The sequence below is a fragment of the Aspergillus japonicus genome (genome assembly GCF_003184785.1).
Source record: "Aspergillus japonicus CBS 114.51 unplaced genomic scaffold BO86scaffold_79, whole genome shotgun sequence".
In the NCBI taxonomy this organism is placed as follows: domain Eukaryota; kingdom Fungi; phylum Ascomycota; class Eurotiomycetes; order Eurotiales; family Aspergillaceae; genus Aspergillus; species Aspergillus japonicus.
The window spans coordinates 40,088-55,095 of NW_020291716.1; the positions used below are offsets into that span (position 1 = coordinate 40,088).

The 15,008-nt window shown below is 51.6% G+C and overlaps 5 protein-coding genes and 1 non-coding gene across 6 annotated transcripts; 2 read left to right on the top strand and 4 right to left on the bottom strand.

Moving 5' to 3' along the window:
• Positions 1-871: 871 nt before the first annotated feature.
• On the top strand, positions 872-944 carry BO86DRAFT_t286. Its single transcript has one exon. It is a non-coding gene; the product is annotated as a tRNA-Lys (tRNA).
• Positions 945-2,387: 1,443 nt separating this feature from the next.
• BO86DRAFT_413337 (uncharacterized protein) lies at positions 2,388-3,739 on the top strand (the record flags this gene model as incomplete). Its single annotated transcript, XM_025674732.1, has 2 exons — positions 2,388-2,515; positions 2,582-3,739. Exons 1-2 carry the CDS (start codon positions 2,444-2,446, stop codon positions 3,737-3,739), a joined length of 1,230 nt encoding a protein of 409 aa, XP_025523046.1. The 5' UTR covers positions 2,388-2,443.
• A 1,199-nt stretch (positions 3,740-4,938) lies between these two features.
• Positions 4,939-5,688, bottom strand: BO86DRAFT_371334 (VOC family protein). The gene is made up of 2 exons (XM_025670316.1): positions 5,229-5,688; positions 4,939-5,114 (listed from the first exon to the last, which is right to left on the bottom strand). The coding sequence occupies exons 1-2, from the start codon at positions 5,464-5,466 to the stop codon at positions 4,951-4,953; spliced, it is 402 nt and encodes a 133-aa protein (XP_025523047.1). The 5' UTR covers positions 5,467-5,688; the 3' UTR covers positions 4,939-4,950.
• Positions 5,689-6,221: 533 nt separating this feature from the next.
• Positions 6,222-7,424, bottom strand: BO86DRAFT_441245 (zinc-binding alcohol dehydrogenase family protein; the record flags this gene model as incomplete). The annotated part of the gene is made up of 1 exon (XM_025676242.1): positions 6,222-7,424. Exon 1 carries the CDS (start codon positions 7,335-7,337, stop codon positions 6,222-6,224), a length of 1,116 nt encoding a protein of 371 aa, XP_025523048.1. The 5' UTR covers positions 7,338-7,424.
• Positions 7,425-8,977: 1,553 nt separating this feature from the next.
• On the bottom strand, positions 8,978-9,828 carry BO86DRAFT_403977 (uncharacterized protein; the record flags this gene model as incomplete). The annotated part of the gene is made up of 3 exons (XM_025673970.1): positions 8,978-9,244; positions 9,309-9,476; positions 9,553-9,828. The coding sequence occupies 3 exons, from the start codon at positions 9,826-9,828 to the stop codon at positions 8,978-8,980; spliced, it is 711 nt and encodes a 236-aa protein (XP_025523049.1).
• A 630-nt stretch (positions 9,829-10,458) lies between these two features.
• BO86DRAFT_226389 (uncharacterized protein) lies at positions 10,459-10,988 on the bottom strand. Its single transcript, XM_025666963.1, has 3 exons — positions 10,895-10,988; positions 10,717-10,838; positions 10,459-10,602 (listed from the first exon to the last, which is right to left on the bottom strand). The coding sequence occupies exons 1-3, from the start codon at positions 10,946-10,948 to the stop codon at positions 10,512-10,514; spliced, it is 267 nt and encodes an 88-aa protein (XP_025523050.1). The 5' UTR covers positions 10,949-10,988; the 3' UTR covers positions 10,459-10,511.
• Between the last annotated feature and the right edge of the window lie 4,020 nt (positions 10,989-15,008).

Here is a 15,008-nt window from a genome sequence, read left to right on the forward strand (position 1 = left end):
TGCCATGCGAAGTCTCAGGTCACGGCCTTTCTTTTACCAACGGACTCTTTATTGTCCCATCCACTCTTAGGAATTCGAGCTCCGCTCGCCGTTCTCTCTGGCATTCCAGGAGACTTGCCCCTGATCCGCGCCGAACATTGTGGAATGACAGGAATGCTTGGCTAAGACCTACTTGTTCCTTGCAGCCCCATTTCTCTTGTCAATGTTCTGACGCTCTCTGACAATCGAGTTCCCAATAGTGTCGATTCAAGCTTGACAGACAGCGCAATTTGACGTGTCTTGGTAGTAAGGGCGAGGTTAATCCCAGGGTCCAGCCATCCGATGCCTCAGGTAGCGGCAAGTGCCGCAAATCTGACCTGTGCACTGGAGGCTTTCTGCTTTGGCTTGCACGTTTCCCTATTGGGCTTCTGTAGTCTTTTCAGCCAGTCAATAATCTTCAATTGATTTACTTCATCAAAACTAAGGGCTGCCCTGTGGCCGCAGATTATGAACGCGAGAAAGAAATCATATCACAGCCCATCACCGGCGCATATGTGACGCCTCACCCCCACCACACTGCACTAGGTAATGTTCGACCCGGGATGTTTTTGGTGGTATATATATCCTACCCATTGTTGATCTACCCACTTCTTCTCCACACTGTCTCGCTCATCACCTACCGCCTGCTATCTAGACATCCATGAGCTTATCTCAGGGTCTTGCCGGGTATGGCCTCGGCATCTTTGTAACCCAGCGAGGCACCATTATCCGCCGGGAGGTCACTTTTCTGAGTCCATTTAGAAAAGGTGAACTGGAAACTAAAACTTTCTTTGTGACAGAGTCAATTCTATTAATCTATATTTGAAAGCAAGGCTGGCATTTCAACAAGTCAGCCCGGCTAGCTCAATCGGCAGAGCGTGAGACTCTTAATCTCAAGGTTGCGGGTTCAACCCCCGCGTTGGGCTTTACTTTTTCTTTTGCATTTTTCTTCTTTCGTTTTGCCTCCGTGTTTGTGATCAATTCCAGGCCCAATCAACAAATATGATCAATTGCCCACTGTTACCAGGTTCGAGATTCACCCGGAATCAATATCCTGCGGGCGAGCACAGCCTGTGCTCAAGAACGCGTTCACTAAAAAGCGGCACCAGCCAAAGAAAGGACCTTAAGTTGTTAACTGCTATAGTATATCGCCTAGCTTGCAAGTCAGCAGCCAACAGTTACAATTCACAAAGGCGATATGATATAATCAACCACTGATCCGCGACCATGAAACATCTCACAGAGTACAGTCATCCCAGCAACCTCCACCCACTGTGCACTCGGAAGCAGAAAGAGCATGGATTGATAGATTATATATTACTAGATTTTAGTCGCTTACAACTTCCTAGGTTACTATGGCACTCGAGCACAGTGCATCGCCATCACGCCATTACGTCATCACGGGCAATGGTTTCCAAGCGCGGCTCTGCTAATATACCCATCCCCAAGGTGTACAACTATCACAGATGAAGTGAGGTCTGTTCGACCGAAGCAGTGGACGCCGATTGGCTCAGGTATAAACAATCGGAACTAACGGAGCCCGCCCACGCTAGAAAGCCAACATTTGTAGTGCAAGAAGCTTGTACTTGTTAGTCTCAACCGTGGGTTGTGAATTTACATATTACGTACCGTATATAACCAAGGAATCGATAGGATACCCTGCTTTGCAGTAACAGCGCCTTCACAACTACAGCGAAGGTCTATATATGAAGTGAACGGGTCTCCAAGCACCGGCAAGAATCGGTCGCATGGAAAATTGGGCACGGCACTTCTGAACCTAGCTCCCCTGCAGAAGGACACTAACTGTGATGTATACCCTCGCCGGGAGAATGTGTGAAAAGCCAGGATAGAGGGTGTGCTGATTATCTTGAGTGCTAAGGCTTGTGCTGTTGGGGAGGAGTCAGCTCCTATCATTGCATATATTGTTCGTTGTATAAATTAGGGCTGGAACTCGCTGTAGAGGGGAGCAGCCGCGGGCGGCCTTCGGCCGGTACGATAGCGGTACATTTCGCTATTCTGACAGTATTCGGAACTTCGGCCAGACAGACGCGATTCAACCCTAAGATCCTCATGAACGGCTAAGTAGTGAGTGGTCTGATAATGAATCGCCTCCTCGACTTCCGAGTCGGCTTCTACATTTACTCCTTCCAGTTAGTCGCCGGTCACCCCTGCTCTTGAGAGGCGCAAATACTTGCCATTGGTCGGATTGCAATTCTCATCCCTGCATCTGTCCACTTTCAGCGTTCCAAGCCCATGGTTATCTCGGTTAACCCTTATATACAGTACATGGTGCTTTGCCATCTTTACCATCTTTGCCACGAACGTGCTGAATTTACTCTTCCTCCTAAGACAACTATGACATGAGAGACGGGCGTTCGACTCTTATTCCTTACTTAAGTCTCGCTCGATTGCATTGCCTGGCAGTATGAGTGACGTGCTGGGCAACAAGCAGCTCAGAAATCATGCTTACCACTTGTACTATGTCAAGGAAAGGCTGGTAAGTTGCTGCCCCTCCTATGTCGATCTGATGGTCTCTAAATGACACTTGCAAACACAATACTAGCAGACTCCCACCCATAGCCCAATATCGTCCTTCTGCTCTACCAGCCACACCGACGAGTGTTTCCATCCGGAACTCTCTATCTCCTCTTCTCTGCATCTTCACCAACCCCATGCACGTCTCTCCACGCTCTTGTCTCCATGGACATCACTACCCGATCATGCTGCCGACAAGATTGATCGCGACAGGAAAGAGCCAGAGACCTGTACTCTTAGCCCCTGCGACCTGACGCTCTTAGCTCGGTGGTGTGCCACAACCTACCAGTCTCTCGCTTCCGATGGCAGAGATGCGGAGATCTGGAGAAGCCTGATTGTTCGGGAGGCAATGCGCTACCCGCCACTACTGGACGGTATTCTAGCTCTTTCAGCCCTAGAAATGCTCGGAGATTGCGGGAGGGACAATGCACAAGAGCACAAACAAGATCAACAACAACTTCGACATCTTGCCATGCTGCATTGGGACCGAGCACGAACTTGGCTAGATAATCAGCTCGGCCCAACAAGGCTGGAACCAACGCGCAAACATAGCAATGCGGTGCTTGCCCTGTGCAACATCCTGATGGTCTTCGCATTCGCCCACATGCAAATCCCCTCCTCCTCGAGAGAATCCGCGCTGGAAGATTTCTGTGACATATTTCGTCAATTGCGTGGGTCGCCGGAGATTGTAGTCCCATTGATTGATCAAGTCCAGCCAGGCGAGCTGGCTTCCCTCGTCCGCCCCGAGGAGGCCCGTCATCGTGTCATGCCAGACACTTTCACCTTGGCGATCCATGCCCTGCGAAAGGTTAATAACACCCACCCTGATGGGAATCTGGACCCTGACGCCAACAATAAAAGGATTAACAGCCAGGCAATCGATAGCCTGAGCTCGTGCTTGCGGTATATTGCCTGGAGCAGCCGCCCAGGGCTGATCGAGCTCTCCTGGTTGCTGGTGATCCCAGCAGGGTTTGTGGATCTGGCTCTGAATCACCAGCCGATCGCCCTGAGCATTCTAGCGCACTACTGCGTGGTAATGTACCACCTCCGGTCACAGTGGTGGATGGGCGATCTCGGGACCAGGCTGCTGAAAGAGATCCGTCAGCTTCTGGGCCGTGATCGCTCGGGTGATATTCAATGGGCGCTCGATGCGGTCGCAATCGATGGTGATGGAGGTGCCCGCTAATGGCACCGCGGGGGGGGGGGGGGTTCTTGTAAACTCGAGAATATCGTCTGTCTGCCACTATTTCTAAATCCCTTCTCTTGTTGAGCATCTCTACTTCTGCGTGTCTTTGGGCCCACTTCCCTGCGCGAGGACCACTTTCTGACTCGCTTACTCTGCATCTGCCGGGGCAATGCGCGGAACAATTCTGTGCCCTCGAATGGCCTGAGCGTATCGAGGCTACATTGTCCTAATGAGGGTTAGAGAGGCAGACTAAAGGCTAAGCTTTCGGCCATGGATGGGTTGGTAGATACCACTTTCTAGGCAACAGTCATCTCGAGCGTGAATGGGGACCCACTTACTTCGCTTCGCGCTCGGCCGACACTACCGGAACCAGTCTGGTCCTTGGTATGTTAGGGCCTACAACACATAATAAACGCCTAACGTATGGATCGTACTACTTAGCGGACGGAAACTGTGTCTGTATTACCTGGGCACTACTGATTCCGGGTTAGCCCCGCAGTCCTGCCATCGCTCCACATCCACCGGGGGCTTGCCTCGATTCAGGCAGTGCAGCCATCCCAGATCAAGGCTTGATATTGGAGCACCGAGTGATCGCCCTATAATCCTCTAACTCCGTGGTTCTGCTCCTTCTCCAAGGCCGACCAGCCCGGAGGGCGCCAAAAAAAGTAAAATCGTGTGATCATTCAAGCGGTTCAGAAAATGTTGAATCGCTATAAGCTTTTTGACTTATCATATAACTAGTTACCTTAGAAAAATCGAAACCCTAAATGCTGTCATATAGAAATAACAATCAAAGGTATTTCCTCATATGGAATCCCAAGATCAGAATCCAGCCCTAAGAGCCCTAACATATCTGATACAAAAAGGGTCTTTGAGAATTATCTCAACACTCACGTGTTGGAAGGAGCTCCGAGAGGGTTCAGAAAAGCTTCCAGGGGGGGGGGGGGTTTACGGAGTATGTACATACTGTGATGGGCTTACTGTGATCCGGGAAATAATAGTAAGTCTTAGCTTTCCTGACCCCCAAGACCTGGTACCCTGACACTGCCTACTCTGTCTAAAATCACAAGTATAGCGATAAGGACGTGGTTAGATAGTGGAAATGGCACTTCAATTTCATGATCCCGAGTTCAATCTCAAATCTGACGCCATACACCCAGTGAAGCGGCACCATCCCCAACCACCATCGCCTCCAGAAACCCCCCCCCCCCTCAACGAAGCCCATGATCCACCGCTTCGATGTTATTCCCCGCGGGATCCAGCACGAAAGCCCCATAGTACGTGGCATGGTAATCCGGCCGCAATCCGGGGGCCCCGTTGTCCGTGCCCCCGGCCTGCACCCCGGCGGCGTGGAACGCGTCCACGGTTGCGTGGTCTATTCACCCACAACCACCAGTTAGTAGCAAACACACATGACGGTGCTGTTTTATTGGTGATATAGATGAAGAAACGGGGGCCCGGGGGGGGGGGGAGAAGGAAATGGGGATACCGTGACAAGTAAACGCAATATGCGCCGCACGCGCGGGAATCTCCTTGGATCCAAACACCCAGAAGTCGGCTTTGCGGTAGCGGCCGATGTCATCGTGGACTGAGCCCAGTCCCACTATGAACTCGCCGAATTGGTAGCGCACCTCGTAGCCTAGCGGCTTGAGGGCGGCCAGGTAGAAGGCTAGGCAGGCTTGGAATTGGGCTTCGGGGACGTAGAGGCTTGTGTGGTCGATTGCCATGATTATGATTATTGAACTGGAGATAGGGCTGAGTGTTGAGTGCAATGATCAATGGTGGGGGAAGAAATTGAAAGTGATGAGGTGAGCGGATGTTGGACGGGAGACGCAGTGTAATTAAGGTTGTCGTCCCCGCGCGATCTTCGTTTGCATCAGTGGCGGGGCAATACGAGATGAGACACTGCTTGGCTCCCGGTCCGGGGATGCACGTCTCTTGCACATTCACTCTGCATTCGGCGTGTGACAAAGTACTGGGCCAGCATAGGCGGCAGCAACAGGCAACAATTATTGTGTACGGGTGCCTAGCAGTCGGTGCTGCCTGAGACACGGTTCTTGGCGAGAAGTGTTGCTGACAGTTTCAGCAGAATGGCAGCATAGTGCACTGCTACCAATCGCCTTGGCTTTGACTTTCAAGAGGTCCTCAGTGACACAAATGCAAGTATTAAGATGCGATACATGGTTACTGTCTGTAGGTCGAGAGGTAGACATGTTCTAAGCCAAGGCAACTGTAGGAATCTTGATCCAGCGTGATCGCGTTCAAGTCATTAGGGCTAGCTATATACTACAACCCCAACATTCAAATCACGAAGTGCGGTGTATAAACATAAACCAACGATTAAGTACCATTAGACAAGTATTTGCTACCTGAACTTGCGAGTCATCTCATCCCACCATAACCAGTATCCCCAGCAGAATCATAATCTCATTAAAATCAACCACATCCACAGCAATCCAAGCTGCAGTGCCTCACCTCATAACTACAGATGCACCTGCCAATGCCCCGTCTCCGCGCCACTCGAATACCCATCGAGCACCTTGTTCACCGCATCCACATCCAACCCCCGAAGCACCTGAAACCCAGTCGGCTTGATCTTCCCCTGCGCCACCCAGCCGGGCACGCGATTCCACAAGGGCCCCGCAGTCGCCGGTCTCGCGGTCGACACGCCCATCACATTAACCGTCTCAAAGCCCGCCCCCTTCGGGGCCGACAGCTTCGACTCATCCACCCCCCCCCGCGGAATCAGCCTCGCCAGCTTCCCCGTCTGAGAATTCGACAGCGCCTCCACGCCGATCCACTGACTCTCAGGCGGATTGATCGTATCCAGGGCATAGAGCAGCTCATCGCCGACAATCGCCCGCACCTCTGCCGCAATCTCCAGCCCGGACTTGCCCGTGCGATCGATCACATGCGTAGCCCCCAGATCCTTCGCCTCCTCGGCACTCTTCGTCCCCGCGACCACCACAATCCGCCCGATCCGCGCCAGCGCCGCCAGCTGGATCGCAAATCTCCCCGTATTCGACCCGCCGCCCAGAATCAACACCGACGTTCCCGCATAATCAAAGCTCCACGCCGCCGCCGCAGAGTCCTCGCCCCACCACGGCGACGGGATCCCCAGCCCCGAGGCGTCGAACAGCGCGACCGCGGCGGTGACCAGATTAGTGGGGAGGGTGGCGAGCTGCGCGTCCGTGAAGCCCGACGGGACTTGGGCCGCGTACCGCTCGTCCAGCACGGCGTACTCCTGGAGTCCCTGGGTGTCGTTGTTGGTCTCGGAGAGGCGGAGGGTGGAGGGGTGGCCGTGCGGGAGGATCAGCGCGGCTTGGCCGACGACGTGGTCGCCCGGTTGGAAGCGGGTGACTTCGGGGCCGAGCTGCGTCACGACCCCGACGACGTCCGCGGCCAGCACGGCGGGCAGCGCGTCTTGGATGAAGAGCCCGTAGTCCCGGGATTTCGCGTCGTGGGGGTTGAGCCCCGCCACGGTGACTTTGATCTGGACTTGGTGGGCGCCCGGGGTGGGGATGGAGCGCGTGGCTTTGGTGAGGGGCTGGCCGATGGCGGTGGCTAGGAGGGCGGTTTGGGTTTGGGGTTGCGACATGGTGGATGGGGGGGTTGTAGTTGGGTGCTGGTGTTGTGGGGAGGTTGAGGGTTGTGAGTGATGGTGTGGGATGGGGGAGGCTTGGCTGGATTGGTGTTTGGTTGAACTGTGATCCTCGATTGAAGTGTCGTGCGATGAGTGGATCTTATATGCCATGTAACTCATAGAGTACTAGGTAGTCAATCTATACAAAGTAGTCCTCTACAGTGCTCGGACGCTCGGACTTAACGCCAGCGGACTTAACCCCACCGCGGGCCGGCCCTGGATTAGTTGTGATTATCAAGCGCGGATTGATTGATAATCGCCACCCCCGAGGGTTAAGCTTCTCGGTAAGCAGGAACATCGCGCAATCCGGGGATAATGAATACCACCATTTCAAGGGAGCTGTCATAATGTCTTAGGACCAGTCGGAAGACTAATCAGCAAAACATTCACCGTGTGTCTGTTGAGTGAGCACTTGAAACGATTGTTTCAGGCCGTCTGTATGGCCATTGGCCGACAATGAACGGTGCTTGTACGGAGTACTGTACCGAAAACTACATGGCTTAGGGTACGTAGCGCCCGCATCATTGTCTAGTACGTACGGGAAAAAGACGCAATATCAACTAAATATCACCGGCAAAATCATTAACCAACATAGTTCTATCGTCTTCCGCTACCTTACCTGATTCGGCAAACAAGCCATTGATTGACTTCTGCCTGCCTCCTTCCATTGCTTTTCAGCAATCCCGCCATAGTAAGCCGTCTCCACGTGATGGGGCGCTGGTCCAACCAAAGCGAATGCCCGCCGAGACCCGTCTAAAGGTAGTCGAGGTGGATACTAGAAAGCTGGGATAGAATATCCTGGGGGAGCTGCAATATCACAAGTATGCTAGTGGCTGTTTCCTGTCTTCGCTGTAGCTTGGCTTGCTTTTCTTGGTAGGACGCCGGAGCGGTACGGGCCCCTCTCTCAGCCTACCCTAGTAGTTTCTCGGAATCCAAAACAACCATGCTTGATTCCGAGCATAACGCATCACAACTCTCATTTTGCAATTGCAGTGACAGAGGTAATACTACGATAAAGACCAGACTCCAGTGGTCTAGCTCTGAAGAGGGACAGTTCTAGAAACCGTTTGTTGGCATTCCAGATGTCAAGGTTCAATACAGGGAAGCGTTTCTCTTTACCTCGACGAACATGAGTCGGCTATCACCTAAATTCAAATAACAGATACCAATACCTGAAGTACCGCTTGTGGGCTGTCGTTGGTGCCTCATGTACATAACAACAATAATGTAAATCTTTATCTCTCAATCTTTGCGTTTAACTGGTATGAAAGGACAATGCAGAGTTGGACCTGAATAAGAGATACTATTAATCAGAAGAAGGGTCCCCAAGCAGCCACAAGCTTCCGTGCACTATTCTCCTGTTCTATTGCAAGCGAGACTTGAGCAATCCGGGCGACAAAATGTTGCTACAGACATACGCATAGCCAAACTCAGATCTGTCGGGTATACTGGCAGCTTCTAGATATTGCTGCGGCCAGGAGTGACCGTATCAGATCTGGGATTTTGACAACATTCCTTACCACCATTCATTGAATATTGAAATCCACCCGCTGGCCATGCTGCTTCTGCAATTATGATCCACCTGCCATCCTTGGTCAAGCACCGCCAACCTCCAAAGGAAAGCTTTGGACCAGCAGCGGCATCTCGTCCCAGCGCTTACTCCGGTTGCGATCGGAATCGAGCGGCCACAGCTCTTTCAGAATCAAATGCAGTTGTTTCGGCATATGGGTAGAACTCGGATCAACCTCCTCTTCCATTTCGCGCCACAGCTGCCACGCGGCCCGTCCGATCTCCTGGATCCGGACTTCGGAGTCCGAATGGGGGTAGAGATCTGAGCGAGACACAATTAACGAACGGCTCAGCTGTCGGATGACGTTCGGTTAGCATCTCGTCGTATCCCTCATCCTCGGTCTCATCCTCCGCCACCTCCGTCGCATACAACGCAGCGTCCGTCGTCGCCCCTTTCACCCCAAGCTCAACCAATCTTGCTATCAATTCCTGATTCTGCTGATGTACCTGCTGCGGAGACCGATGATGCCGAAATTCCGCCTCCTGCAGTCTCGCGTCGCACCATTGATGCCACTCCCGCTCCTTCTGGTTATGTCTATTACTAGGAGCACAGTTAAGATCGAGGGCATAGCGGGGCCAGCATGCGGATATGGTCGCCTACGGTGACGGGGTACTTCCCATCCGCAGTGTCTGGATACTCATGCTGTGTCTCCCCGGCTTCGACGCCCAAACCTTTGAGCGTGGGGCCGTGGTGAGCGATGATCCGAGCCAACGAGGCGAAGCTGCGCAATCCGCGCAGACAAAGGTATTGGAGCGGTCGAAATCCATGCACGGCGAGGATCATACCTTCGACGTCGCCGACATTGGGAAGGCCAACGTCAGCTCTTGTCGAGTCCATATCCATGTCAATTCGCTCGTAAGTTGTCCCTGGGACCATTTTGACGTAGAGACGGGTTAGCCCGGTTCAGGCGTGGGGCAACGCGAGCTAGCAGATCCGGCTCGGTGTATACCCCGATCTCCAAGGATCGGAGTTGGGAGAGGTCGACCATCGTTGTGAGGCTGAGAAGCATATGCTCCGTCGCGGTTTCTGCCCTACGGTCGTCGAAGGTCAGTGACTCTAGGGAGGCGGCGGCCGCAGGGGAAGGCTTGATGTCGGAAGTCGCAAGAAGCGCTTGCCACTCTTGTTCAATCTGCGCGAGCGGGCGATGATAATTCCGGGTTCTGGTGTCATTATTAAGTGCCTCAGATTGGGGGTTTTGAAGACGAGTGGGATGTGCCCTTTGAATTGAAGCTTTGGCTCCGAACTCGTCGTATAAACCGTGTTTAGAATGTGGGGTGGCGACGTTTGCAAGATGTCAACAAAATCCCGTGCTACCTCGGAAAAAGAAGATCTTCTGGTTAGGTCACTGAGGGATAGAAATGGACGGGTCCAGATGTTAATACGGCACGCCGGGTGGAATCGGCGAAGGGTCGGGGCGAGGAAGGGAGGAAAGGGATCCCGCGCAAAGAATTGAAACTCATGCAGGTGCTGCAACCGCGCAACCACGGCGACGAGCGGCTCCCAATTCTCCTCGTGATAGTGGTCGAGCCACGAATCAAAGGCACGAGCGTCGCTTGTGGTCAGATCAGCCTGCAGGAAGCTGTCTTGAGCTGGCCGAGCTTTGAATAAAGACAGCTGGGCTGACCAGGTATTTCGCCATTGATACTGAAGCTGCTTGTTCGTCAGCGACGGTCTTGCCTGCAGACAGACAAGATCAAGATGACGCGTATAGCGTAAATAGTGTCTGCCCAGGCCGTCTTCTAAAGCCCGGCAATGTCCTCCTACAAGCTGGAGCAGTCGTGAAACTTGAGGTTGAGATCGTGGTACAGCTCAGGAACGGCGATGGTGTACCAGGTGCCACTTGTTCGACTGAGAGAAGCTAGGTCATGCCAGGAATGGTTTAGGACCTGCGAGTATTGCTTAGTGTGTAAGCTCTGCGTGTTGTGAAGAGTTCATGTCTCACCAGAATGGCAATTCCTCTTCGAAGCTCGTATGGAAGGGCATCTATGGTCCGCATGGTGAGCGAGGGAGGTTGGGGGTTGGGGAGAGGATCAGAGGATGAAGGATGGGAGAAGCGGAAAGCTGCCCAGGGAACTTGGAACGCGGGAGGGGCGGCGGAGGGGCGGCCCGCTCCCACTGGGCCACAGATCAACATCATGTGATCGACGTCACATGACATTCCATCAAGCATCAAGTTCCTCTACTGCAAATGCGAATCCAGAGATGGCCAAGAGTACGATACGATGTGGGCAGACAAGAATAAGTTCGATACTATATCTCCCGTACCATATTCCAAAAGCTAAACCAGGACGACCCCCTCCGCCAACTCTATCAACCTCAGCAAAACCTCGAATTATACAACTGATCATCCCTCCATGCCCCGAAGGTATGCTTCAGTCTCTGCACGCAGTCCCAATCCTCGTGAGTCCGCACAGGGTTGAAAAACTTATACACGTGCGCCAGAGCCATCGTTCCCCGGCAGTCCAATCGCGTACGTACCGCGTGCACCTCGCTGGGCCGGGTCCCCGCGTACTGGATTAGTCGCAGGTACCGTTCCAGAAAGCTGGGTGGTAACGGGCCTTGTCGATCCCACTCGACGGATTCGTCTCCGAACTTCTTGACATCGAGCCACAGCTCCCGCTGGAAGAGGCTGAGCTGATCGAACCACGACATGCCTTCGCAGTGGCAGTGGACCTCAATCAGTCGCTGGTCCTCGGATATGACGACGAAGAGGTCGGGGCGGAAGGGATTGGGGTCGTTTTGGTCGGAGGTTCCGGGGCGGATGACGCTGAGGAACTTTCCGGTTAGTGTTGTGGTAGGGCTAAATGGTTGATGTACTAATTTTCAAGGTTTCCCCGCGAAAGAAAGCTACCAAGAGCCTGTGGAACGTTCAATGTATCAATAAGGGTAGTTCCCCTTACCTGGGAAGTGCAGATACCGCAGCTAGCAACTCGCTCCGACTACAGTCCATCCAGAGCCAGACGGCTTTGGACCATTTGTCGTTAACCTCGAACCGATACTCAATCCCGTGGGTGGCTAGGGCAGCGATGATATAGTTCCGGGCGCTCGCGATCTCCTGCATCTTGTACGGCTGCGCCATCTCGCGCAGTCGGGGCAGATCGTCAGGCCAGTATAGCTCGGGATGCGCATGCCTGAAATTGGGTGAGCCTTCACTCATGATGCGGTTGCTGATACCGCGACTTCGTTGTGAATGGCAAAGAAGTTCCAAACCAGTGTATGGAGCTGAAGAATCCGTGAAAAATGAGATAGCAAGTCCCTATTTCTGGGATGTGATGGCAATAGTAGCATTGACTGGTACGCTGTCACATCACTCGCGGCCTCAATACAGTTCTGCTGGTAGGTATATAATGGACAGCCTGCTAGGTGTACCCAATATCTTTCCCCCGCCACATGCAAACGACAAGCCCGCTGCCCAGCCAGCCCTCAGCCCCTATATCAAACAACACGAGCGTTTGCACGTCAAGAGCCAATGAATCTTGCACGTCGAGAGCCAATGAATCTGTGAACCAAGTGTCCGTCAGCTTGATACTGTTACGTCATCGACCTACGATTCTCTGAGCACATGCCATGGGAGGAAAGAACACCCAGTAGACTTTGAAGGTGATGAAGCTCTTAGCCATATTGCCTGATATCCAGAAATGCATTCCTGTACTTGCCGTACTCGTGTATACTGCCCCTGGGATTCAAAACCCGTTGACTCCTTGCTAAGGGCAAATTACGGCCCACGAATGGCTCTTTCTCAGAAGAAAAGACTTCGTCAAGCCTTCAACCTCGTTTACCACTCTCTTTTTTGGTTCTTATTAAAGTATTGGAACAAGAGCTTCGAAATTGATGGCATGGATACAATACCTTACAGAAGTTGACATGGCCTCCGAACCGGTGAGGCGTGATAGGACCTACAAACGCCCTCTGTCCCACTCCCGGAGACCAAGTATAGGCCCATTTCATTTGCGCTAAGTATCACAGCAATCGCGCAAAGCTTTTATGTGATAGGTAGGAGATGGTGCCTCCTATTTCCTAATATCCCGACTGGCTCGTATTCTTTCAAAGCGATCATTATCCCACAATCTAGACACTGAGCAACGGCCCATTTGCCTGTCCATGAATGATGAGAGTACTCAACAATTCCTATGTCACCCCCTTTATATTTGATTACAATTACATTAAAACATAGACAAAGCCCCAGAATGTCACTAATGATTCTGCTTCTCATTGAAACCGAGATATATATCTTGGTGTCCAGTGGAATTACAACTTAGGCTTCGACAAGCTAAATTTATGTTCTAGATAGCTGTTTTGAATAATACTGGTTATTGAAACCGGCAGTAATTCCAATAAAACCGGCACAGAACCTCTTTGAGTAAACAGTAAAGCTTCCCAGGCTTTCTAATCCTTTTCCGTTATATACTATTAGGTATAGAATACATCTTAAAAGAATACAAGAGAAATGTAGACCCTAAAAGCCCTAATAACAAGAATAAAAACAAGGACTTCCTAATAATGACCCCTGGAAATTATACCATCGGCTCAAAAGAATCTGAAAGAGTCCCTAAAGTAAGAAGTATTTTGGTAGAGATATAAGCAATTCCGGTACTATTACCATTGGTACATAAAAGCCTGCCGGTGCTGATAACTATTATTTTTTTTTTGAGTAGATATGCTAACCAGTTTTCAGGTTTTGCACTCAGCTCCTCGATGAACGCATATGTGTTAATGGCAAAGAGACGCTTGTTTAAATGCAGATGCCCACATTATGGCCGATTTACAGGACTGATTGGAAAGGATACTGGTAATTGTTGTAACTGTTACACTCGTGTTTCCTGGAAGTATTCGGTATGGTGAGAAATAAATTTCAACATGGACCCACCAGACCAATGTTAGTGAGTGGATCTTTTGTGTCAAGTGCAAGCTTATTAGACAAGTGGGGCCAACAGAAATCTATTGTAGTTCTGTTGTCTTGTTACATACCGACTATTCTGAGAAACAAAGAAGTGACCACCAAGCTTTTGTACGCAGGCCAATTTAATGTATTCATGGCCGAGTTGAGACTATTCCTTATTCCCTTATTCCTCCTATTCTTTTCTCCCCGCAGATACCCCCTTTTAAACATCGACTCCCCCGGCGACTCAACCTGCCCTGGTGTAGTTCTTGTGCTCGAAGTGAGTAGCCTGTATAATCAATTACACACCGACCTCCCTCAATCAGTCTGAGAAGAACATTGCATGCATGTAGGCTCTACTTGGACTGGATCTTTGGCGTCTGCTATCTGCGCTCCGAAGTGCTCGATATGCTCTTTGACCTTCCGTATATTCTGAGGCAGGCACTGCCCTTCCTCCTTGCCCTTGCCGCCTCAATACCCACTTCCCGGGACACCAGTTCGAGCGGGTGTGTCTGCCACCTCGCGCTGGCGCGTGACCCGGATTTCAGCATCGGACGTCTCTGTGGGCCACTGAACGGTTTCTCTGAACGTTGCCCATCTTATCAGTGAATTATTCGCGGTTCTCAATGCCGGGCTTCGGATAACGTTGAACGCCAGTTGGTTTTGTTTTCTTAACTGCCAGGCTTTTATAGTATTAAAGACTTCGGCGGGCATGGGGCGTTGTTTGCTCCAGTTTATAGAGTTATTGACATGCTAGCTTTTAATGTGACAGATTGTGGATGTGCGAGAAAAAAGAAAGGGCAGTCGATCCCCGGCTAGGTGTCATAATTGTCTTAGTCAGTGCGTGTGATACACAGAATCGTAGATTCGCTCGACAAGCAGCATTAGAATGTAAAAAATGTCCTTTGCGTCCCATGCTGAGGAGTCGGGAGAATTAAGCATCGCTGCAGGAAATAGAATTTGGCTCATCAGAACAACTTAACATGAAAAGACAACAACATGCTGACTCTTCTTCTAGGCCACACAGTCGAACTTAATCGAGCCGGGGTCGTTTCGACGGTCGATGTTCTGCGGCGGAACTGGGACAAACCTGAGGTAAAGATCCAGACACACGGCGTGCATGATTGATCTGAAGCCATTCTTGAGTTTCTGGTTGGAAGCTGGAATCTGAATGGCC

Bases quoted from the DNA above. Each gene is read 5' to 3' on its own strand.
- BO86DRAFT_371334 (XM_025670316.1), bottom strand. From the start codon at position 5,466: ATGGCAATCGACCACACAAGCCTCTACGTCCCCGAAGCCCAATTCCAA. The intron at 5,115-5,228 runs GTATCCCCATTT...GTGGGTGAATAG, and splicing joins TATTGCGTTTACTTGTCACG to ACCACGCAACCGTGGACGCG.
- BO86DRAFT_226389 (XM_025666963.1), bottom strand. From the start codon at position 10,948: ATGCGGACCATAGATGCCCTTCCATACGAGCTTCGAAGAGGAATTGCC. The intron at 10,839-10,894 runs GTGAGACATGAA...CAATACTCGCAG, and splicing joins GAAGAGGAATTGCCATTCTG to GTCCTAAACCATTCCTGGCA. The intron at 10,603-10,716 runs GTAGGAGGACAT...ACGAACAAGCAG, and splicing joins TTTCACGACTGCTCCAGCTT to CTTCAGTATCAATGGCGAAA.